The sequence below is a fragment of the Eulemur rufifrons genome, chromosome 15 (assembly GCF_041146395.1).
Source record: "Eulemur rufifrons isolate Redbay chromosome 15, OSU_ERuf_1, whole genome shotgun sequence".
In the NCBI taxonomy this organism is placed as follows: domain Eukaryota; kingdom Metazoa; phylum Chordata; class Mammalia; order Primates; family Lemuridae; genus Eulemur; species Eulemur rufifrons.
The window spans coordinates 73,319,842-73,345,918 of record NC_090997.1 but is presented as its reverse complement, the minus strand read 5'-3'; the positions used below and the strand labels follow the sequence as shown (position 1 = coordinate 73,345,918).

Below are 26,077 nucleotides of genomic sequence, written 5' to 3'. Positions count from 1 at the left end.
TTTAGTTAACTCTGTCACCTTCTCCTTCCCCCCCCCCCAACAAAGGAATTTGAGTGCTTTTGTGCACAATACTCCATTTTGCACTCCTGTTGACTTAGTCCAACTCACTTTAGTTGTTTGGAGAAACATCTTTATAATTCAGGACAAAACTCATTTCTGATTTGCCTTTCTTCAATAAGAAACTTTGATTATATAATATTATGATTATATGTATTTACCTTTTAATAAAACATTTTGATGTACATCATTTTGCTTCATCAGAATATCTGTTTCTAATAAAGACATCATTTCTGTAGCCCAACCCACTGTAATAAAGCTTCTTTGAGTCTTGGCCAAGTGCATTCAGTCATTACAGATTCTCCATGGAAGTCTCAACCAAAACTGTGGCATTTCTACATTTCATAAGGCTTTTGCTTTTTTTCTTTTTTTATAAATTAGTATTTTAAACAAGGTGCTAACTTTTTTAGCCCTATTTTGTGCCATAAGAAAGGCTATTTCATTTACAATTCTCTAATATATGATTCCTAGGCAGATTAATATTAAAAACGATGACAAAATTTCACATGTAAGATTTTTATTCCAATTTGACTTGCATTCCAAAGGAAATTATAAAATGTATACTCTTTGTAAAAAAGTGACAAATTTTTAACGTGAATTATAAAACATGATAAATTTGGAGAATAAAATTGGGCTAGTTACTTGGAGTAACAAGTTTTTAAATCACCATTTTCCACCTCCACACCAAGGATAACCTTCTAATTAGTGATCAGCCATGCTGTAATAGCAGGATCGGACTGAGACTTGAGTAAACAGAAAAAACTGAAGAGCTTCTCCAGCCCCAGACCAGGAACATTTCTATGCCTTCTCATAGTGGCGAACGGCAACCACGTCACCAAAAGTAAGAGTCTGAAAGATTCAAATGATAATCATTTTACACAGGAACATCAGTAGCTGAATTTTAAAGATTATCTCACATATGATCTAAATATGCAAAATAATTTTATAGACATTAAACACTGCATAAGCTCTTCATTTCTTAAAACAAACAAACAAAAAACCTTATATTTTTTCAGTGAATAATATGTATACATAGTTCATGTCTCTACAATGAGAATGAGGCGCAAGCTGAAATTAACAATTTAGACTGAGGTCAAAAGAATTTCTTTAGTCTTAAATTATCTGGGTAATCAAGCAAATTGGGGTGAGGAATGAATTGTCTACATTGTTGTCTGAGCTATCTGCTTTGAAAGTGAATGAGATTTATGATAGGCTTTCAAAATAACAGTTTTCACTTCATAATCTAGATAAATTTTGAGTAGTCTTTAGAAAATCACATCTTTTGAGCCAATGGCATTTGGAATGACTTGTTCCAAAATGAACAGGAAAATGTAAATGTACAAATGTTCTCCTTGGTTTGGCTGTCATGTTTTAGCCTATGTGAACCCAATGGTTAGGTGAGTCTAATGAGGAACGTTGGCTCTATTACTTCAATGTCAAGTCCAACTTGAAGAATTGCTATAAAACCACTTTACAAAGTTTAGAGGGTTTTGGTGGTCATTATTTTTATGTATTGCTGTGATTTTCAAGAGCATCCTGTATCCTTGCCATCCATTGTTTCAACCTTCCCTTTTGAAATCAGTCTGGCCTGATTACAGCTGTACATGCCACAGTTGAGCTGTCTGCTTTTCTGTATGCAGGAAAAAACAGTGGAGTTAAAAGCATGAAAGAGAACTTCAGATTGAATCTGTTAGAAATGAATCCTTTCTTTTGTTGATTATTGAAGAAAAAAAATGTGGGCAAATATCCTTTAGCATGAAAAGAAAGCTGTCCCTGTGCTCCCCACCTCACTTCCACAGAAGCGAAAATATCTCAGTCTGGAACAGCTCTGGTTGCAATAGTCAAGGGGAGGAAAAGGAAACAATAGTCAATTTTCTTAAATAATAACAACAAAAACAAAATCTTTTCTGTTGTTATCTTAGAAAGAATATGTAAAGCAATCCGCCCCCACATGAATGAATGAGGCTACTTGACTTTGTCAGTATCCTCAAAATACCATTACAAAATACCATCACAAAAAGTGTCTGAGGAGGGCTTGGTCAAGACATAATACTCCCAGTTTGTGATACTGCTCCATCATTAGAGAAATTGTTTGTAAGGAAGGGAGGGAGAGAGAAGTGGGGGATGAGGAGGGAAGGGAGGAGGAGAGAGGGAGGGGGGAGGAGAGGGAAGGGCAGGGAGGGAACAAGAGGGAAGGAGTTGAGAAGGGTCAGGAGAGGGTGAAAAGCAGGAACCGTCATTACTTACCATAACCATTTTGCCATCCTTAATTTCTCTTACAAAATTTGTTTCTTTGCCATTCCATTTCTGTACATGAATGAGTTTGTCTCCATCCAGGCTAACAACAGACTGAGTGAGACCAACAACAAAATGCAGAACATGGCAATGAGTACAAGTCAGATTTCTGATATGGAAAACAAATGACATGACTTTTGACAGAGTTGTATAATTGAATAAATCGGGATCAACCAGTTATCCTACTGGTACCACATCCTCTGTTACTTCTAGATTTATTGTTATGTAAATTCTAGTAATTCATAATTTGAAATGTGTACGTCTACATGCAAAAACTTCATGTATTATAAATAAAAATCCTAAACTAGTGCTTTCTAACTAGTCACTCTTCTGGTTCAAAGCCTAAGAAAGGCAAATTGTTTATTTAGTTGATCTGAGACAACCAGAGGGATTAAACAAAGTGCAATCTTTCTTTTAAACAAGCACTATTAAATACTTTCTGAAATATGTTTGATACAAAATGTACAAAATGTATGGTAAGCAACAAATACAGTCAAGATTTGAGCTATACAAGAAGTGCCCATTGTTCAGAACATAACATATGCTCACCAGAATGCTAAATTAACTTTGGTGTCCTTCTCCCTGAACTGAAATACTGAAAACATTCTCCACTCCCCAACATCTAGAAACCTTTATCTTTTATTACTCCCTCCCCAACCTCACACCTGAAAAGAAGCAGCTTCTCACCTTACAGTTTCTGTCATCTGCAGTGGTTTCATCAAACTCTTCTCCCAGATGGAAACTGATCTCTGTGTTCTTGAATGTGCTTTGAGTCCTGATCACCACTTTGTCTCCTTCCTGACTGATAATGACCGTTGGCTTGGTCACATTTCCCACCTGCCTGGTGGCGAAGCCCACACCTAACATAGCAAAGAGAAACAGTACAGTCAGCATCAACTTCCAAAATAGCCCACAAAGCAGGAATCTGCTTTCTGATCCTAGAATCCACATTCTAAAGTATAAGTTTCATTAGAACATGATTAGTCCATTAATGATGTAATAAAACTACTAAGCACAAATAATAAATGGATGCAGGACAAAAAAAAAAAAAAGTCACAGAAGTTTCACATTCTCCACAGAATATCAAATGCTCTGTTATTTGGTCCCGGACAAGAAAGCAGGTAAATGCCATGTTAAAAATCCATTCAGTGGGAAATGCATAGCCTAGCATCTGATTAGGACAATGTGCTCTTTGTCTCTTGCTGACCTGATGGGTGAAAAAGGGAATCTGCATGTATCTGAAGGTGCAAGGTAAGAAGGAAACAGCAAGTCTTATTGTTACCTACCTAGAGCCTTCATGTACTCATCAAAGTTCTGGCTGTCCGTCAGCTTCCAGGTAGCACAGAAAGCCTCCACCATCCTTGCCTTTCCCCCTCTTTTAGATACAGGAGCGAGGATCCTCTGGTCTTAGTGCTGTTCCGAAGACCCTTTGCGCCTCAGCAGCAGCTTCTGCCCTCTTATTTGGAAGGAGGGCAGGCAAAAAGCCAATGATTTGAATTGTAAACACACTCTCACCAGTGTGCCCCTCTTTCCAGGAGGCTGTCAGAGAGAGGGCATGGGAAGGGGGGCTCCGGGAAGCTCCAATCCTCTTTGTAATTGGCTCAGGCCACTGGGTTAGCGGAGTAGGTCGGGTTCCTCCCAATCCTCCCACTGCAGCTCTTATGCCTGAGAAAGCTCTGCAGGGATTCAATGGTGCTGGAGGCAGGGAACGGAAAAATGTGAGAGGGTCTTTCAGGTTCAGCGAGAAAAACTTGGCAAAGGCAATCTCAGACTGTGAGGAAAGAAAAAAGACTCATAATAGGACATTCAGATTGATTTCCGTTAATGGCAAAGCTGGTTACAAATGAGGACCCCCTTAAAGGAAGCCACTGAAATGCTAGGCTTTCCAGACAAAGGAGGCTGAGCAGTGTGTTTTATTTTCTCTAGTATTTACAAGGAGAGCAAAATGCAGGCCAGAATACGCCAAACTGGGAAGAGAGGAGGGGGAGGAGGTGCCAAAGCCTTCCCTAGATGAACTGCTTGGAGGCTGCTCTGATTGAGTGTCCACAGGAGGCTAAATAATTCTGCCCCCTGCCCAAGACAAACTGAGCAAACTTAAGGATGCCATTGTCCTTTCCAAGAATGTGAGAACCAGACTGGGTTGGATAGGGGCCTAAGGGAGAGTATGGTTAGGACTTAGTAATGAGGTATAAAAATAAAGAAAAGAATGCTCTTTTTTCCCCCTCCTTTAACAGATTATAGAATCCATGTGGAAAAACTAGACAGAAGATTATTTAGTAAGATTTTAAATGACCTGCACTGTAGGACCTTTTCACTTCCTGAGGCCACATCTACATAAATACAATCTGTGTACATGTTAGGGATGGGGGGGAGGGCGGGAATTAGAGAAGCACTGGGAATCAGAGGGGCAAAATACCTTGAGGGTGCAAAGTAGAGTATTTAAAGGCGTTCTCTAAGATTCCCTTTCACCCAGGTTTTCCTGCTTAGAGCACCAGTGAAAAGCAGCTTCCCTGCCTCTCATGGGGACAGAGCAGGAAAATCTGACTGGGCAATTCCTGCTCTTCTCTCTCCCTTCCCATTTAAACACAGCCCAGTGCCTTTCTGCTTCTGCCCACACCAAATCCAACAGACAAAGCTCAGAAAGCATCTCATGCTGACTGCCAGTGTCCTGATCCCGCGTCAGTGTCTCAAAGGTGCTTGTTTAACATAAACGATAGTCCTTCCCCAAGCCTAGTCTCCTTCCATTTTTCACTATATTTGTGAATGGCACCATCATGTACTCAACTGCAGAAGCCAGAAATCTTAGAAATCATTTCTAATACTTTACCAGCTAAAATCAAACTCAATGTCATGGCCTATCTTTTTTACTTCTTGAATATTTCTCTAATTTGACATTCTACCCCTATCTCCATAACCACCATCTTAATTCAGGCAACTATTAGCTTTTACTGTTTCTATGTCAGTAACCTCCCACCTGTGCGTCCCAGAGCCCCTCTAGATCTCCAAGCCTGTCACTACACTGGAGCCTGAGGGAAGTTTTCGAATACAAATCTGCATCTCCCTAGTAACTAATGAAGTCCAGCAGCTTTTCATGTGCTTCCCTGCCGTTTGTGCTTCTTCGTTAGTGAAGTGACTATTCAAATCTTCTGCCCGTCTTAAACTGGGTTCTCTTCTTGCTATTGAATTATAAGAGTCCTTCATATATCCTAGGTAAAATCATTTGTTGGGTATGTGTTTTGCAAAAATTTCTTTATTTGCATTTTCTTCATTTTCTTGATTGTGATAATGGTTTCCTTGATGTGTCCAAATTTATCAAGTGTACACATTAAATATGTGCAATTGATTTTATGTCAATTATACTATAGTAAAGCTATTTAACAAAATCTAAATCTGATCTTGTCCTTGTGGTACAGCAGATTATGCCACTCCAAAAATATACTTCTTTGGCATATTTTAAGATAGCTATATAGAGAAATTGCAGACATAAGAGTAGATCTAAAAAGCTGTCCTTTTGTAAAAGAAATTTACATCTATCTACATTAGTAATGTAAATGGCAGATGTAGAAGCTTTCTCTGAGGCACCTTATCGGCCTAAAGATGGACCTAAGGAAAGATATCAACACCCCACCCAGAGATTATCATTTATTCTTCTGTGGAAGAAGAGATAAAGTCCTGGGAGACTTTATCTGCATAATAAGACAGGCTTTGTTCACCCTCCCGCAGCTTGTGGCCAATACCCTCCAAAGCTCTCCAGTCCCTATTCTTTTCCTTATGGCATAAAAACTTCAGCATCTGGTCCTTCTTTGAGTCTCATATTTTGCATGGTTCCCGTGCATATGTATACATAATAAATCTGTATGCCTTTATCCTGTTAATCTGTCTACTGCCAATTTATTCCAGAGACTCAAATTATGGAAACTTCAGAAGGTGGGAAGAAAGTTCCTTTCCAGCCCTACATCCGTCTCCTGCTTAAACCTTTTCAAATGGCTTCCCTTTGCTTTCAGGTTAAAGGCAAAAATTCATAGCATTGCCTATACCAGCCTTGTCCCAACAGTTGAAGGACTCAGGGTAAGAATCCAAATGGAAGCACACATGCCAAATGTCTAAACAAAAGTTAGAGATCAAACGATGCCCATAGCCTGGCCCAGCGCCCCAGCCAGTACTCAAGCCTGCTCCCAATCCTCTCACCAAGGCCATCCTGTGCTGTCTGTAGGCCTGAGCACAGATCTGGTGGGGCAGACAAGACAGACACTGGTCTGGAACCCAGAGTTTCCAAGCAGTGAATGGAACTCCCTAAACCTGGGGTGGGGACATGAGGATCAACCTGGAGTTGGTGTTGTAATGACATGAGCTTAAAGATGCCCTAAACCACCTTGAAAACCTTGAATGGAAGCAACCCAGAGGACATCAAGCTTAAACAGTAAGCCCCCTGACATCATGTAAGCTTCTGGACCAAGTACCTGAAGCAGCCCCATCCAGGGAATTTTCATAAGTTCTCTCTCTCTCTTTTTTTTTTTCCTAAAATTTAGATGACTAATCCATTTATGCTAACCATTTCTATGGTAAAAGTTCTCAAACTAATAATTTATTTTATTACCATAAAATATTCTCATACGTTTCATCTAATAAATCATGTTTAAAATGGTGGTATGTTTAAGTATCATTCTGAAGTATAGTAAATTATTCCATTTTCATATTCTAAGAATGTAAAGTTATTGTGAACAGGGATGATACATTACACATCTTCATCTTAGCTGCTTATAGATCATGGGTGCTGAAATATTTGCCTATATCCATTTATTTTTTCCACTCTTTATATGAAGATATGAGATGATATATTTATTCTGATTTAAAGCATATATTCCTATAATTTTGATTCTTTTATACCTTATAGGAAACATAAAAGCCTCACATTTAGAGGCAGGTTTTTTTTTGGTTGCATATTAATTTCATAATAGGCAGAAGAGAATACATACTGTTATACAGATATCTATAGTAGACATTTTAGGAAAAGTCACTTGACTATCTTTTACATTTTTTTATTTTTAATTTCTATGGATATAGTAATATAATAGTTATACAGATTTATGGGGTACATGTGATATTTTGATACAAGCATACAATGTGTAATGATTGAATTGTTACAGCCCAACCAGGTTCTTTGCCCCCTGCTCAAGAGGAAGCCAATACCCCCAGATAGCAGGGGTTATAGCAGAGAAAAATTTTAATATCGCAGACTCCATGTGAGGAGACTGGAGAAAGTTTTCAAATCTGACTCTCTGAGAATTTGGGAGAAAGCGTTTAAAGATAGTTTGGTGGGCAAAGAACTAGGCAATTCAGTCTGCTAATTGGCTGGGTTTGAGGTAGGACCATAGGGGTGTAAAAATCATCTTCTTGTGCTGAGTCAGTTCTTGGGTGGGGGTCACAAGATCAGTTGAGTCAGTTCCTTGCTGTAGGCCACTTGTCTGAGGCGGTCAGCCACTCCACTGGAATGCGGGCCTGGACTATATCTCAAAAACTAGTCTTAGGGTTTACAAGGGTGATGTTATCTACAGAAAAAGTTAAGAATCTTTATGACTATCAGCTACATGACTATTGAGTAGCATTATAGGCAAGCTAAGTAGGGGACAATGGCTGGTTATTATTATTATTTTTAACTATACCTGTGCCTTTGCAGGGTTTAGGCCCTTACCACGGTTCTTGCCTTGCACCCTTTTATTAATTTGTAAAAGGCAGTTTCAGAATCCGGGTAACTCTTATATTTATCACCTCAAACATTTATCATTTCTTTCTCCTGGGAACAGTCCAAATCTTTTTTTCTAGGTATTTTGAAACATATAATAAGTTATTTTTAACTATAGTCACTCTATTGTACTATTGACTATTAGAACTTATTCATTCTGTCTAACCATATTTTTGTATCTATTAACTAACCCCTCTTTATCCCCTCCTCCCCATTATCCTTCCCAACTTCTGGTAAGCACTATTCTGTGGTAAACACTACCTCCATGAGATCAATTTTTTAGATCTCACATATGAGTGAGAACATCCAATATTTGTCTGTCTCTTCCTGCGTATTTCATTTGATATAATGTCCTCAAGTTCCATCCATGTTGCAGCAAATGACAAGATTTCATTATTTTTATGGTTGAATAATATTCCATTGTATATATATCCACATTTTCTCTATCTATTCATCCATTGATGGACACTTAGGTTAATTCAATGCACTGGCTGTTGTGAATCATGCTGCATTAAACATAGGAATGTAGATATCTCTTAAATATACTTATTTCCTTTCTTTTAGGTATATACCTAGCAGTGGGATTTCTGTATCATATAATACAATGTTTTTACTTTTTTGAGGAACCTCCATACTGTTCTCCATAGTGGCAGTACTAATTTACATTCCGACCAACAGTGTGCAAGTGTTCCCTTTTCTCCTCATCCTCACAAGCATTTGTTATTTTCTGTCTTTTTGATAATAGCCATTTTAACTAGTTTGAGATGATATCTCATTGGAGTTTTGATTGCATTTCCCTGATGAATAGTGATGTTGAGTATTTTTTATAAACTGGTTGGCCATGTGTATATCTTCATTTGAGAAATGTCTATTCAGATCATTTGCCAATTTTTAATCAGATTATTTAGTGTTTTTTAGTATTGAGTTTTTTGAGTTCCTTATATAGTCTGGTTATTGATCCCTTGTGGGATGGATAATTTGTAAACATTTCCTCCCATTCTGCAGGTTGTCTCTTAACTTTGTTGATGATTTTCTTTGCTTTTCAGAAGCTTTTTAACTTGATGTAATCCCATTTGTCAATTTTTCTTTGTGTCTTGTGCTTTTGAGGTCTTACTCAAGAAATTTTTATCCATACCAATTTTCTAAAGCATTTCTCCCATGTTTTCTTATAGTAGTTTTATAGTTTCAGTTCTCACATTTAAGTCTTTAATTTGATTTGATTTTTGTATGTGGTGAGAGATAGGGGTCTAGTTTCATTCTTCTGTATATGGTTACTCTGTTTTTCTCAGCACCATTTATTGAAGAGACTATCCCTTCTCCAATGTATGTTTATGATGCTCTTGTTGAAAAATAGCTTGGCTGTAAATGTGTAGAATTATTTCTGGTTTCTCTATTCTGTTCCATTGATCTATGTGTCTGCTTCATGCCAGTACTGTGCTGTTTTTGTTACTCATCTTTGTCATATATTTTGAAGTCAGGTAATGCAATGCTTCCAGCTTTGGTCTTTTTGCTCAGGATTACTTTGGCTATTCAGAGTCTTTTGTGGTTCCACACAAATTTTAGGATTTTTTTTCTATTTCTGTGAAGAATGTCATTGGTATTTGATAGAGATTGCATTGAATCTGAAGATAGTTAGGGTAGTATGGACATTTTGACAGTATTAATTCTTTCCATCCATGAATATGGGTTATCTTTTCATTTTTGGTGTGTCTTTTTTAATTTCTTTCATCATTATTTTATAGTTTCCATTATGGAGAGCTTTCACTTCTTTAGTTAAGTTTATTTATAAATATTGTTTTTGTAGCTATTGTAAATGAGATGGCCTTCTTGATTTCTTTTTTAGACTATTCTTTGTTAGCATATAGAAATGCTACTGATTTTTGTATGTTGGTTTTGTATTGTACAACTTTAATGAATTTGTTTATCAGTTCTAACAGTTTTTTGGCCAAGTGTTCATTTGTTCTAAATATAAGATCATGTTGTCAGTAAAGAAAGACAATTTGACCTTTTCCTCTTCCCTTCCAATTTAAGTGCCCTTGATTTCTTTCTCTTGCCAATTGCCTTGGCTTTTTTATTTTATTCAACATAGTTGAATAAAAGTTACTTGACTATTGTGTAACTCCCTAAACTGACACACTTAACCTATTTTAAATTATTCATAATATAATGGACTTATACCTAAAAATGATTGTTTTTAAGTAATAGCTTATTTGTTCTAATTATTGTGGGTTTTAATAGAAGAGAAAGTGAAAAAATAGAGACTACGTTGTGCTAAGATTCAACAAGTAAATATTTTTTCAAGTTTCCCAAGCCTGGGAGCAATCTATGATTTTGACATGGCTTTTATAATACAAATGTATATATATGATTACAAGGAAAAGATTGTGACAGATTGGACACCTTACATAGAGCTATTACCTTTATTATTAACTAATGGCAATAAGGACTCTAAAAAATCCATTATAAAGATTTTTTAATAGTGAAATAAAAGAAACAAAGGAAGAGAAGTTGCTTTGGGAGATCTTGGCAAACTCTTCACATGAGGCTGAATCTCCTGGCATCTGCTTTATAACAGAATTCTTAAGAGAACAGCAGAATTTGACACATTTTTAACATCGCTTTGAGCAATGTAAGCCAACCAAGGTCACAACACTTTCTTGTAAGATATCTAAATGTAGGCACCAACAAAATTAAATAACATTCAAAGTACTTGCTTGAGCTTCCTTTTTTCTTTTTTCCTTTCTTTCTTTCTTTTTTTTTTTTTTTTTCCAAATTACACAAAATAAGATAGTAATTTCTGTCATGGAAAATGAAAAGTGATTACACAGTGAAGGCACTGTTGATCCACAATCTCTCCCAAGATAGGTAATAGCTAAAATCCAACAAACCCCCTTTGCCGAAACAGTGGTAAAGGGATTCCCTGGGGGCTCACATATACATCTTTTATTATATCCACTCTCACCAACCAACCAGTTAAACCAGCCCCTGCCCAGGAGTGATGACGATTTCACCCTTCAAGCAGGGGTGCAATATGGGTAATGGAATTTGATGGAGTGGAGGGCTGAGGGAGTAAGAGGACAGTAAATTATCTCTCCCTTGGTGATGGAAAATTTTTATTTTATTGCACTTTTAAAACTGTGAATTAGATCAAAGAGGAGATGCTTCTCCAGGTGAGGTGCACCCTTGAAAGAAAGTGTTTTGGGAGAAATGTTCTTCTCATTTCTTTTCTATTTTCTGCAGTTTTTTTTTTCCTTTTCCCTCCCATTATCTAATTATTCAATACTCCATATGTTCTTCAGCATGAACTATAGAGGAAGTTCTTAGCCTGCTTCTAGATCTAACAAAGTTAGATCTCAGGAGAGAATTTTGTTTATTCCAGGTTTGTTATGAAAGAGTTAACTTTTAAGTAAAAAGCCTTCTCAGGCCATTTATATGCCACATCTCTACCACAAAAGCTCTTCTTTCTAGTCCCCTAGTTAATTTCCACTTCCCTGTTTGGGTTTAGCTCAAATATTATTTTCTCAAGGAAGATTGGATTGAAATCCCATGGTTATGTCAACCTATGGTTTCATTTATGTCTTTTGCATATATCATAATTAAATTAAATACTTTTGTACCAGTTGTTTAATATTTTTCTGCCCCATAAGAACACACATTCTTTGAAGGATCTATTTTATTCTGCATTGTACTCTACACCCATTGTCTAGCAAAGTATCAAGTCCACAGTATGTGCTCACCAAATGTTAAACGTATGAACAAATATAGAGAGTGAACACAGAGAACTTCAAAAAAGTAAGAATTTAAGCTATTGTCCGTATGGTCTTTTCCAAGTCTTTATCCAAACTTTTCCTCTCCTTGCAACCTATACGATCCCCATGGAAGGTTATCTAAGCCTCTTCCTCATTTCTGTCATGCTGATGTTTGGGAGGAAATTAAGAATATTGTTTTTAGATTTTTTTTCCCTTGAAGTAAAAACACATACAATAGTCTGAGAGAATATCCAAATGCATAATGGATTTATTAAAATATTAAATGCAAGAGTAGGAGAGTTTTGTGCTATGCCTTATGTGGAACCATGATGGTAATGAGCATGCATGGAAATTGCCCTTTCAATGGATCCTCTGGTCGTATTATGGGCTATTATCATTTGTAAATCAAACATTTAGAAGATTTTTTTTGTTCTTATAGTCCTTGAAGATCTCTGTTGTTTACTCTGCTTGAAATACCAAAGTAAGCTTTGAGTAATGATTACTATAAAAGGAAGTTACTAATCCGGGATCAGGTAAAGATTAAAGAAACTAGCTGTTTTTAACAGAAATATGACCACATATAGGGAATTAGATGTTTACAAAACTCTTTGAAGAGTTGAAGGAATAGGTTTTAGGTTGAGCCGAATACTCCCAGATCACCACCACAAGACTGGCCTGCTTAGGCAACAGTTATCTCTATTACAATCTTGAGAAGCTGGAGAATCAGGAAGCTGTTTTCTCCTCTGGCTGGCTTCAGGAATATCCTGCTAGTTGTCACATAGGAATGAGAGAGCTTCACGTAGAAGTATTGATTCCAAGACCACACCACACCATATGGGTTGAATCTCAACAGCAAATGGATATCTTGTGTGCATTTTCTTTCACCACTTAAGTTTTGAATTCTCATCTCACACAAGTAAGTATGATAGACAGAATCTAAATCAAGTATAGGTACAGGGAAGTTTGGAGATGTTGTTTTACCCTTGGCTGCTTCTGCAGAGCATAGGTCAGATAAGTCAATCTATCACACCCCACCCATCATATAGAGATATTGGGTATGTTTTAAATTTGTTTGTTAAAAGGCAAGAATAAAGGAAAGATAGAGATTTTATATGTCTGGAAATATTCTAGAGTAGTGGTTTCTAAAACTGAATGTACATTAGAATCACTTGGGAAGATTTATAATTATGTGAACTCCAAGTTTCCCCAAAGAGATTTTGATATAGGTGCTCTTGGGGTAAGGCTGAACTTTGTATTAAAAAACCAGGATCTTAGGTTGAAATATTATGTACGTAATGTATTTAATGCCTTACGATTTATAAACTAGTACATTCCAATCTGTCAGAATCATATTAGCAAATTTGGATTCTAATATTTCTTCAATGCTAAGCACGAAATAGGATTACAAGAACAGCAATGTTACTAGTTCCTTGACTCTACCAATGATTGCAGAAATGGTGTGTGATTTATACCAAGGCTGCCTCCATGTTAGATAAAATGTCATGTGATTCAGCAAGGAAGGAAACATGACTCATAAGTAAAGGTGAAATATGTTAAATCAATGTTAACATATAAAGCTCTGTGTTGCAGTGAAGAATATCCCCAATCATAATATAAATTTCCAGGATTTACACTGTTTAATTAGCTCTTTATTAATTTTTACAGGGACATTTCTGAGGATACTGAAAAGTTTTGTACCAAGAGAACATCTGTTCCATTTGAGCCTTCAGATGAATAAGATATTTTCACATTCATTTTACAGAAAAATCAAAATCTTTATGTAAATATTTTCCAACTGAATTTGAAGTCTTTACAACAAATTATTTTCAAGACAATTTATTGAAAAAGACTTGATATAGATTGATCAGTAATTTCATTATAAATTATAGATGGATCATTGAAATTTGTGATATTTTTCACCTAATAGCTGATTGGAAGCAGAGTATTATAAGCATTTCTTTAAACACTAGTGATATAAAATGAAAATAAAATTGGGACATTTTTATATTTTTTTCATTTTCAAAGCAATTTTTTAAACTGAAAAGATTAATTGAAACCATTATGATTATAGTATTTTTGCTATTGTTTTTAAGCATATAGTTTACAAATGTTTATACTCATCAATTTAGTGAAAGATGGGTCTCCATTTGGGCCTGTTAAGAAAATGTCAGCATTTCATAAGTTTTCTGCTTAGCCTGTTAATTTCCTATCCATTTGAAAATATTTAATATCCTGAAAATAACATTTGTAGACATAGACAGATATGAGGGATTCTGTGTAAGTTAAGATGTTTCTAGAACTCAAATACATTCACTGAATGTATTTGTTTCTACCACTCTGGTATATACAAGAAGTTGCTAATCACTGAAGAAAATTAAAATGACTCTATGTGAACATATACAATAATGCATTTTGTATATTTGTGTGTTTTTAGAAATACGACTTACAATGGGATATGAGGTCGTAAATTATAATTTATATTATAAATATATACAATTTATAAATTATAAATGAGTAGCAATTCTGGAAGACTATTGAGTCATGGAGAATATACCTCACTTTTATCCATAGTCTAATTTGTAATATATAAAAGGAAATTGAAGATGGATAAATAACATTATTTGGAAAACCTTTCCATGTTCTTTGAAAGTCCATGTCATAATCATCATATCTTTAAGTTCACTGAGGTGAGTTTCCTGGGTCACTTCCAGATTCCTGCTGCTGCTACCAATGGAGGAGAATTTCAGGGTACAGTTTGCCTTGCTATCTTCATGTGCTCAATCTGTTTTGTACCGTGACAGGCAGATGTAGAACTCTGGCTCTTTCCTTCGTCTCCACAGAGAAATCAACTGACAGGAGGCATTTGTGAATTTTGCACTTTTTCCCTGAAGTTTTAGGAAAACAAAGTTTACATTGCAAAAACACCAAAAACCTGTGTTTGAATGGTGACATCCTTACTCCTTTCTTCATTGTTTCCTACAACTAAATTCCTATTTGTTTCTAATCTCGAATAATTTAACCATCTCTTTTATTTCCTTGACACTTGTTTTTTGTGTTTATTTATTTATTTATTTTTTTAGACAGAGTCTCGTTCGGTTGCCCGGGCTAGAGTGAGTGCCATGGCGTCAGCCTAGCTCACAGCAACCTCAAACTCCTGGGCTTAAGCGATCCTACTGCCTCAGCCTCCTGAGTAGCTGGGACTACAGGCATGCGCCACCATTCCTGGCTAATTTTTTCTATGTATATTTTTAGTTGGCCAGATAATTTTTTTCTATTTTAGTAGAGACGGGGTCTCGCTCTTGCTCAGGCTGGTCTCGAACTCCTGACCTCGAGCGATCCACCCGCCTCGGCCTCCCAGAGTGCTAGGATTACAGACGTGAGCCACCGCGCCCGGCCCTTGACACTTGTTAATCCATGATCTTAGTACTAATTGCTTATTGAAGTATTTCCCAATTAAAAAACAGCTCCTTTCCTAAGAGAAAATTCTGATGCAATCTGGCTATTATCTGGAGCACAAAGTTAGATTAATCACACTCCTTGATTAATGTCATAATCTTAACATTTGTCCATGAAGGCCTAATTTTCCTTTACTTGGTTAGTGACATAATTATTTTCAATAATGTAATAAATAAACAAAATTCACCTTTTGGCTCTCTGAGCAGCACCATGGCGGTTGGCAAGAACAAGTGCCTTACGAAAGGTGGCAAAAAGGGAGCCAAGAAGAAAGTGGTTGATCCATTTTCTAAGAAAGATTGGTATGATGTGAAAGCACCTGCTATGTTCAATATAAGAAATATTGGGAAAACACTAGTCACCAGGACTCAAGGAACAAAAATTGCCTCCGATGGCCTCAAGGGTCGTGTGTTTGAAGTGAGCCTCATTGATCTGCAAAATGATGAAGTTGCATTTAGAAAATTCAAGCTGATTACTGAAGATGTTCAGGGCAAAAACTGCCTGACTAATTTTCACGGCATGGACCTTACCCGTGACAAAATGTGTTCCATGGTTAAAAAATGGCAGACTATGATTGAAGCTCATGTTGATGTCAAGACTACTATTTGCTTCGTCTGTTCTGTGTTGGTTTTACTAAAAAACGCAACAATCAGATAGGAAGACCTCTTACGCTCAGCACCAACAGGTCCGCCAAATCCGGAAGAAGATGATGGAAATCATGACCAGAGAGGTGCACACAAATGACTTGAAAGAAGTAGTCAATAAATTGATTCCAGACAGCATTGGAAAAGACATAGAAAAGGCTTGCCAATCTATTTATCCTCTCCATGATGTCTTTGTTAGAAAAGTAAAAATGCTGAAGAAGCCCAAGTTTGAATTGGGGAAACTTATGGAGCTTCATGGTGAAGGTAGTAGCTCTGGAAAAGCTACTGGTGACGACACAGGCGCTAAAGTTGAACGAGCTGATGGATATGAACCACCAGTCCAAGAATCTGTTTAAAATTTAGACTTTTAATGACAAATAAAGAGTCCTATTTGTGAAAAAAAAAAATAAATAAACAAAATTCATGTGAACCCTTCATCCAAAACAAAGCCTAGCACTTTGACAACATTCCTGCATCCATTTCCCTACTTCGGCTCAAAATAATCAGTCGTCTTCCTGAATCTCAGGTTCATTATGTTTTTGCTTTTATCTAGTTTTATTGCATCTATATAATTTTCCAAAATATATACACTAATCTGGGTTTTTTTAATCTTTATAAAATGTTTTACAGTATTATATAATATCCTGGGAATTAACCTTTACATGTACAATTGTTTCTTTGGGGTACATAGCTTGAATTTGAATTGCTGAGTCATAGGTCAACCCTCAGTTTTAGAACGTAATGCCAAATTGTTTCTCCAAAGTGGATTGATCAATTTATATCCCCACCAGTGGACTCACATCTTCTCCAACGCTTAATATTGACAGATTTTTAATGTTAGCCAATCAGATGCATATACAATGACATCTAATTTTTTTGATTTGCACTTTCCTAATCACTAATGAGATGAGCATATCTTTATGTGTTTATTGGTCTATGGTTTCTTCCTCTGTGAAATGTCAGTTCATCTGTCCATTTTCCTATAGGTTGGTTGTGTTTTTCTTATTTTGTATACTTGATCCTAATTTTTGTAAAGTGTGGGTGTCATAAATATCTTCTTCAGTTTGTAACTTACTTTCACTTTCTTTAATGTACTTTTGATGACCAAAAGTTCTTACATTTAATATTGCCAAATGTATTAATATTTTATTTTATGATCAATGTGTTTTGTATTTTGTTTAAGGAAACCACCTAACCAAAGTCCAAAAAACAATCACCTATATTTTCCACCAAGAGCTTTAAAGTTTTAATGTTTAAGCCCTTAACTCTCTGGAGTAGATTTTTGGATATCATGAAAGTAGGAATCTAACTTCACTTTTTAATGTATGGATAATCATTTTTTCCCCACTCCATTTATTGAACTGAAATGGGATGACAATTCGGTGATTTATCAAATTTCCATACATATGTTAATATATTTCTCTGCACCCTATTTAATTCCACTAGTCAATTTTATAATCCCTTTACCATTGCTAAGCTATTTTAATTTTTATAGCTTCATGACAGTCCTAATATTTGGAAGAGCAAGTCTCCCAAACTGTTACTCTTCTTCAGGAATATCCTGACTACATATGGCCTTTTATATATGTGGGTGGGTATGTATGTATACATATATCTAGCATTTTTTATTCATATGAAATTCTGTCTTTTTATTGAAAACACATCTATTTTATATATCAACTTGGGAGAATTGACATCTTTATGACATTGTCTTCCTGTTCACAAAAATGATGTATCTATTTTTATATATAGTCTTTCATATTGCCTAATATTTATAATTTCCTTCTCAGGGCTTTTGCACATATTTTGTAGATTTATTCCTAGATAACTGAGTTTCCCTGAGACTACTGAAAATAGTGTCTTCTTCTTAAGCATATTTTCTAGCAATTTGCTGCTGGTATATAGAAATACAACTGATTTTTGTCAAATGTCTTCTATCTAAACTTGCTTGCTACACTATCCTATTATTTTTAATAATTCATGCAATATTTTCAATTTATCATAATATAGACAATTAATGGTATTTTAATTTCCTCCTTTCTAGTTTAATTTTCCTATGAGATTATTGTGTTATCCAAGGACTTCAATTTCAGGTCAAATATAAGTTATCACACTGCATATTGTTGTCTCATTTTTGATTTTTAAAGGAATGCTTCTAGTGTTCACCTACTTATTATGTCATTTTCAGGTGTTTTATGCTCCTTTTTTCATAGTAAAGACTTTCTGTTAAAGTCTTAATTCCCTAATCATTTTTATTATAGGTGGATATGCTGATGGGTAAGATGCACTTTGCCATCTAGTGTAGTATGGACTTTAAGACCTAAGATAAAGCAGGAAAATCTTTTATCTACCCCACCATATGCCTCCTCGCTATGGGATGCTGGGTCTTTGCCAATCAGAAACCTGGCAAGACCTCTTTTCTTGGATATTACAAACAGCAACGCTACATTTCAGGTAATTAGAGTCCTGTTCCCTCTTTCCTGCACATTCTGTCTTCTTTTTCCAACTCCTTGAAATTAGAGAAAAACTAGAAATAGCGTATTTTACTCAAAGAGTGTGGTACCTATGTAAAAGTGCTATCATTCTGAACAAGGACTTAAAAACCCTTAAATCAGCAAATGTTGAATACACATACAATATGTCAAAAGCCTCAGAGAATTAGGCAGTGGGTGCAGAAGATTATCCCAACTCATTTCACAGCTGTTTCAAAACTGGTAGCTGATTCCATAAACCTATCCTTTAGCTGAGTATTTGAGCGGAGAGCTTTACCAGTTACCACAGTGGCAGCAAACTGGGTAGGAAAAAAATTCATTCACATTGTGTATAATAAATCTCAGGTCTAGATAAATACTTCTCTTAATTTAAAGAAGAGAGACAGAAAATAGTCAAATCCAGCATGAAAACCGTGGACTTATTTACCAAAAAAAAAGTAGAGGACACATTAGCTTGAAGACAGAAAATAAGAGTATGCTTTGGAAGACAATTTATCAAAACAAACAGAAGAAAAAGAAATCTCTTTGGCATATCAATAGGTACAAGTGGCTTCTGTGAAACAGGAACAAGAATCTATAAGAAGAAAACAGATTGAAATAAAAAGGTGAGCCAGATAAATAGGGAAAAAAGGCTGAGATTAAAAAAAAAAGCTGATATGATTAAAAGATTCAAGAAAATTATTAAATAGAAGGAATTAGATCAACATAGCCAACAGTAATAAATAGAATGACATTGTGTGAGGAGAATTTGCAGAATGCAGAGACATCATAAATAGTGAAAGTAATAATGTTAGGTGTGAGAGAATGGAGATGTGGTCTAATAAGCACAGATTTTACCAAGAAAGATTTCAAAATAATTGGAATGCAAAAATATATGTAATAAATAAAACCATAATTGAGGAAAACTTTCACTAGCTGAAAATAGACATTAGTATATAGATCAAAATACCACACCAACTGATGTAACGAATGAAAGGATAACCAAAACTTTCTAATTCTAATTGTATTTTAAATCAAATATAATTCAAATCATTAATATAAAACATAAGAAGAAACCCCAGTGAACATCTAATCAGAGAAAAAGATACCTAAAATATCATAAGTATGACTGGACATCATCTTTTATATGGGAGCATTTAGATACCAAATAAACATAGAACAATGTTACAGAGGTTTTGAAAAAGCTGTGACTCATTTTTTTTTGCCATTATGTGTGAATGTAAAAGAGGTTTTGTCTTTGAAAATCAATCAACTGGCATTCTCACTGTAATGTTTTTATGTGTTACTTATCTGCATGCAGAGACTACATTAGGCAATGGACTTAATAACCCAATATACTCTACAATTATATTCTCTTGCAAATTAGTAAAGTCTGACTGCATACATCAGTCTTGCTTGACAACCTAGTTGACTTAAGCCTGCCTCTGAGACAAGATCAAGTTTTACTGTCAAATTATGTAGCAAAATCTTCAGGATCAAGGCAAGATTCTAAACAATGGCAAACACTTTAAAGAAATGATTTTCAATTCACAGGTAAGTTACGCTCATCCCTTTCTAACAGAGAGGATCTTGGGTTTGGGCAGAGAAGATGTGTTAAGTTTGATAAATTATTTTCAAAATTGCTACTATTTTGACTTATAATATCAAAAGAAAGTGTGTAGTTTTTAACACAGAGAGGATGGGTCATAAAAGATTGACTCAATGCTTCAGTTCAAGATTTCCTTTGAACATCTGCTTTTCAAAATTTTAACATCAGAATTGAGTTAAAATTGCAAATTTTTTCAGAAAGGATCGAATCGTTATTATAGGTAGTCTTCCAATTTAGAGACCAGGAGGTTTCAGCTCTATTTATTCAGAAGTTTGATACTTCTTTCAGACAAGATCAGGCATGCTCAGGGTGGTATGTGTGGCCACAGACAATAATACTTCTTTCAGTAACCTGTTTATTTTCTACCTATAAGTCAGTGGTCTCAATCCTTTTACACTCTTCAAAATAGTCTTGGGTTTTGAAAATAATTAAAACAAAAACAAAATGAAGCAAAACTCCCACAACCCATGGATTAGCATTTTAAATCTTAAATCCATTCAAATCTAGTACTTAGATCAATTAATATAAATAATCTTTGACTGCCCTATATTAAAATCCTATTATGAGAAGATTTTCTTGTTTTGACTTTGAAAGAGTACCAGCCAGGTTTAAAATATAGGGCATATCTTCACATAAACTACCTAGCCTGGCCAAGTTTCAAACAAAGGATATATCCTTAGATAAACTATCTAATTGCTTTAGCATATGATTCTTTGGAAATGATGGTATTACTCTGGTTCCTCTCTTAGGTTCCTTTTTTTTCTCCCCTAATGTCCTAGAATTTTCTGATACTTCTATATCTGGTTCATTTTCAAATTTAACGTCATGGAAACTACCAGACAAGTTAGGAGATCTTTATTTGTATATGCTAACAGTCACCTTGTGGGAAAATATTATCTCATACCTCATGAAGCAATCACCTAGATGCTATCATGATTCTAGTTCAAAGCAAACAAAACAATTCTACTGAAATAAAACTTTAGGATATAAAATATTTTTAATATTTTCAAAGACAGAATTTGGGAAGAGAGAACTAGATAGCTGTCTTTGGGTTTTCAGGCATATAAAGCTAACTTTAACCTGGAAATCTCATAAATCTTGCTTTGACTTGAGTTTTAATAAAAATTTTATTATTTAACTAATGAAGAACTATATGCCAATCATTTGCAAAGCTGCAAAACATTCATTTAAGTTGTTATAGTATAGTAATATATCCTTAATTCATCATTTTATTTTAAGTATTCATGACTATCAAAATAGCCCTAGTGAACATCAAAGAAAATGCTCAGCAAAAACTCATTTTATTAGTCACATCAATTTTGAAACAAATGGTACATTGAGGAAGCCACATTTATGGATTCATTTCTCAAAAACTCCATTTTCTCATTTCTTGCATTTTGCAGTTTTCATTAAATTGGTTTTGTCCACTAAAATATAATAATGTTATTTAAACATAACTTAATTTCAATATAATGTTACAACAATTTTTTGCTGTTTTCAAAAAAGAACCACTTATAATAGACTAGCTGTTCAGCTGACCAGTTGAATAATGTACGTAAATTACTTCCCAGCCACATTTGTCATAGTTAAAATATAATGAAAAGAAGTATAGCTAATAAGCGAAAAGTGGCTCTAAAATAAAAAATGCTAAAAAAATTCAGTTATTCCAAAAGAAGGCAGGAACAGAAGGAAAAAAGAACAAAGAACACATGGATGGGACAAACAGAAATCAAAGAGCAATATAGGAGAATATTTTTTAAAGGCCCCAAGTATATCCTGTCTGCAAGAAATTTCTTTTAAACATAAAGTCACATATGTTAAAAGTAAAAGTAAAAGAACTATATCATGCAAATGCTAATCATAAGGAAGCTGAAGTGGTTAAATTATTATGAGACAAAGTAGACATCAGCCTCCCTGCATGGGTACCGGTAGGGGCTATGGCTGCAACTTCCCTTATGTCCGCGTTGGCTACTCCGCTGTTCCGCCCCGCGCAGAGCTGTTGTCTCCGCCATCGCCCCTTCCACCTCGCTGCAGTTAGAAATGAAGCTGTTGTCATTTCTGGAAGGAAACTGGCCCAGCAGATCAAGCAGGAAGCGCGGCAGGAGGTGGAAGAGTGGGTGGCCTCTGGCAATAAACTACCCTACCTAAGCGTGACTCTGGTTGAAGAGAATCCTGCAGTCACTCCTATGTCCTCAACAAAACCAGAGCCGCTGCAGATGTGGGAATCAACAGTGAGACAATTGTGAAACCAGCTTCAATTTCAGAGAAAGAATTGTTGAATTTAATCAATAAATTGAACAATGATGATAATGTGGACCTCCTTGTTCAGCTGCCTCTTCCAGAGCACATTGATGAGAGAAAGATCTGCAATGCTGTTTCTCCAGACAAGGATGTTGATGGTTTTCATGTAATTAATAATGTAGGGCGAATGTGTCTGGACCAGTAGTCCATGTTACCAGCTACCCCGTGGGGTGTGTGGGAAATAATTAAGCGAACTGGTATTCCAACCCTAGAGAAGAATGTGGTTGTGGCTGGAAGGTCAAAAAATGTTGGAATGCCCATTGCAATGTTACTACACACAGATGGGGCACATGAACGTCCTGGAGGTGATGCCACTGTTACAATGTCACCGATATACTCCCAAAGAGCAGCTGAAGAAACATACAATTCTTGCAGATATTGTAGTATCTGCTGCAGGTTTTCCAAATCTGATCACAGGAGACATGATCAAGGAGGGAGCAACAGTGATTGATGTGGGAATAAATAGAGTTCAAGATCCCATAACTGCTAAACCCAAGTTGGTTGGAGACGTGGATTTTGAAGGAGTCAGAAAAAAAGCTGGTTACATCACTCCAGTTCCAGGTGGTGTTGGTCCCATGATAGTGGCGATGCTAATAAGAATACCATTATTGCTGCAAAAAAAAAAAAAAAAAAAATTGCTGAGGCTTGAAGAGCAGGAAGTGCTGAAATCTAAAGAGCTTGGAGTAGCCACTAATTAACTGTTGTGTCTTCTTTGTCATGAAGAGCATTCCAAGCCAGTTCAAGAAGCAAAGCAGGCCACTAGAAATGGAATAATTTTATTTATTCTACTGAAATGGTTTAAAATGATGCTTTGTATTTATTGAAAGCTTAAATGGGTGGGTGTTTGTGCACACGGCTCTGCAGTACCTCACCAAGGAGCATTCCAGTATCATGCTGGGTCATGTGATCTAGCCAAGAGCAGCCATTAACCTAGGGACTAACATGGGAGACACCGTCACATTGAGAATGGATGCTTCACTGTGTCAGCTACCTCCATTAAAAATTTGCCTTTTCTAGGATTGCATTTCCCAAGTGCTATTCCAATAAGAGTTGATACTCGTTTTAGGTTCTAAACCTTCTGAGGTCAACTGGTCAAACCAAAGGAAAAACGTTGCTAGAGAAAATTAGGGAAAAAGTGAAAGGGAAAAAATGGTGGTAATAGAAAAAATTACTCTAATTTGTATATGTATTGATGGATAAACAGATTTATCCAAGTAGAACTGAATTGGCTAGGAAAAAAGAAAACTTGCCTGTTAGTAGTTTTCCTAAGCTGTTTTTCTGTGGCTTAGTCAGTCATTGGGAAAATGTTTCAGTTCCATTTGCTATTAGCCTTCATTTTATGTATGTTATCCACCAGTGAGGTCTCCCCATTTTAGTTTTCTGTGACTAAAAGGCTTATTTTATAAATTATTCATGTGTATTATCATATTTTACTTTTGCTACATACTTAAATTTCATTGTTAAATTTTTGTATTGTTAGAGGGTATCTACGGTTTCTTTGGGGTATCTTGAAACCTATTTTTGAAAAACAAAACCTGGGCTTCATAATCATTTGAGCAGCTCATATAAATATGCAACTTACTTTTCCACCAAAGAATTGTCAGCAGCTGCCTGCTTTTCTGTGATGTACCCTGTTGGCTTTCCCAAAAGATTTTTAAGAGCTTGAGTTAATATTGAATTTAATCAGACTTTCTGATTAAAGGTTTTTTTTTTTTTTCCTTTTTTAGTAAAACACATCTGTGTGGAAAAAAAAAACAAAGTAGACTTCAGGACAATGAACTTTGCTAGGGACAAAGACGAATGTTTTATAATGATATAATTATCAGTTATTCAATTATTCCTCCAAAGGAATATGAAGGAACTTTTTAGGGTGATAGAAATGTTCTCCATGTTGTTTCTTTGAATATCTGGGTATGTACATTTGTCAAAACTATCAAACTGTACACTTGAAATGGGTACATTTATTATATGTAAATGATATCTTATGAAAGTTAACAAAGAAAAAGAAAAAAATGACATATGCAAATGAACATCAAATGGGCTAGAGGGGTACTACATACAACATGGTGATTTAGAACGTTTTCTTTGGCCAGACTGCCAGGGGGTAAATCTTGCCTCCAGCTTCCATATGTTCCTTACCATATATAAAATTAACTGAATTAGTTAATGTCTCTATGCTTTAGTTTCATTTAAAAATGGACTTTATTGTCAGTTAAAGAATCATTGAAAAGATTACATGAGTTACTAGAAATAAAATGCTTGGAAGGGTGTCACAGTATGTATTCAATATATGTTAGCTGTTATCATATTTTGTATCTTCTGCTTAATCCTGATTAACATTGAATGCTTGTGATAATCTGTAGTATTATTTTAATGCATTCAAAGGAGAAAAGTAGGAAGGGGAAAAGGAGGAGGAAAAAATAGCCCTTTACTGAAAATCTGTTTTTAACCCAGAAATTAACTAGAATTAATTTGTATATCTAGATTTTTAGCTTGAGCAATCCAAACCTCTTCTTGCAATTTGATTTGCGTAGTTGGCACACACCCTATGGGGGCAGATGGTGGCCAAATACCAAGAACAATTTAGAATTGTTGCCAAGAATTCTTGTTACCTGATTTGGAAACTCCCAGGGGGAACTTCTGGGCTTTGTACTGTCACTCTCTACACAAAGGATGTGCTTCATAAGAATGTTGGAATAAATTAATGAATGGGAGGGTGTGGGACTTATTCTAAATGTGTGAAAGCTAGTGGCCCTGCTTTATAACTTTACAAAGGAAAAACTCAAGAAGAGAACAGAACATGCTCTTGGTCCCAAGGGAGCTTGTTTCTTTAAGTAACTTCTTGGAGCACTCTATAGCTCTACCATTTTCCACTATAAGATTTAGAAGCAGCCCTGCTAATTGCTATCCTACAGAGCAGTGGTCCCTAAATACTTTTTATGTTTCTCTCTATCAGTAATAAATGCTTGTCCACCTCATATATGTATATTTATTTATTTGTAACATATGCATACATTATTATCATACTAACAGTATGAACATTATAAAACTTATAAAATATAAATTGAGGAGAATGAGATGAAGATAAAATATAAATAATATTTTTATATGTAGATTTGATAATTATAGATAGCATTGTAATACTGTTAGCTACTCAACATGCACTTAAGGTGCTGATTATCTTCAGTAACAATAGGCACAAAAATGCGCATCTCAAGTCATCTTGTAATTGTGAACTTTCTTAGTCAATTTTTTTGTTAAAACTACTCATGTGGCCTGAATTTATACCTTAGAATGGGGCTGACAAGAACTTGCGCTAGGAGTAGAACACATATCAGATCAGTGCTCATTTTTTGTTGCTAGGTTGTATGCATATTTCTATGATTGTTTTATGGCATCAGGTTTTTTACAGACATTCCCCCAATCTTTTTGCCTCATTTTAGAATGTTTAGTTTAAATAAAGCTAGATAACATCATTTATGAATTCACTTAATTGAGTCCACATTCAACACAGTAAATCCCAGTAAACTGGGATTAAAAGTGAGGCTGTCCCTGTCCATCATGCACCCAGATAGACAGGTGACTATCTGACGTGAGTGAGAGTAAAGGACAAATGTCAATCCATACATAAACCTTAATAAAGATTAATTTCTATGTCATTTTATAATATATAACAGTAAATATTAAAGGGAGTACTAATGTTTTCTTCTGGCACCTTAATAGATCATTTGCAGACTCACTGGAATTCATCTGCA

At 35.5% G+C, this 26,077-nt stretch overlaps 1 protein-coding gene and 2 pseudogenes across 1 annotated transcript; 2 read left to right on the top strand and 1 right to left on the bottom strand.

Moving 5' to 3' along the window:
- Nucleotides 1-557: 557 nt before the first annotated feature.
- FABP7 (fatty acid binding protein 7) lies at nucleotides 558-3,783 on the bottom strand. The gene is made up of 4 exons (XM_069488532.1): nucleotides 3,639-3,783; nucleotides 3,040-3,212; nucleotides 2,305-2,406; nucleotides 558-906 (listed from the first exon to the last, which is right to left on the bottom strand). Exons 1-4 carry the CDS (start codon nucleotides 3,709-3,711, stop codon nucleotides 856-858), a joined length of 399 nt encoding a protein of 132 aa, XP_069344633.1. The 5' UTR covers nucleotides 3,712-3,783; the 3' UTR covers nucleotides 558-855.
- Nucleotides 3,784-15,510: 11,727 nt separating this feature from the next.
- On the top strand, nucleotides 15,511-16,310 carry LOC138395484 (small ribosomal subunit protein eS1-like; annotated as a pseudogene).
- Nucleotides 16,311-21,958: 5,648 nt separating this feature from the next.
- Nucleotides 21,959-23,061, top strand: LOC138395442 (bifunctional methylenetetrahydrofolate dehydrogenase/cyclohydrolase, mitochondrial pseudogene; annotated as a pseudogene).
- The last annotated feature ends 3,016 nt before the right edge of the window (nucleotides 23,062-26,077 follow it).

Excerpts from the sequence above, each read along its gene's own strand:
- FABP7 (XM_069488532.1), bottom strand. The coding sequence starts at position 3,711 with ATGGTGGAGGCTTTCTGTGCTACCTGGAAGCTGACGGACAGCCAGAAC. Across the intron at positions 3,213-3,638 it reads TGAGTACATGAAGGCTCTAG|GTGTGGGCTTCGCCACCAGG; the intron begins GTAGGTAACAAT and ends TTGCTATGTTAG. Across the intron at positions 2,407-3,039 it reads CAGATGACAGAAACTGTAAG|TCTGTTGTTAGCCTGGATGG; the intron begins GTGAGAAGCTGC and ends GGTCTCACTCAG.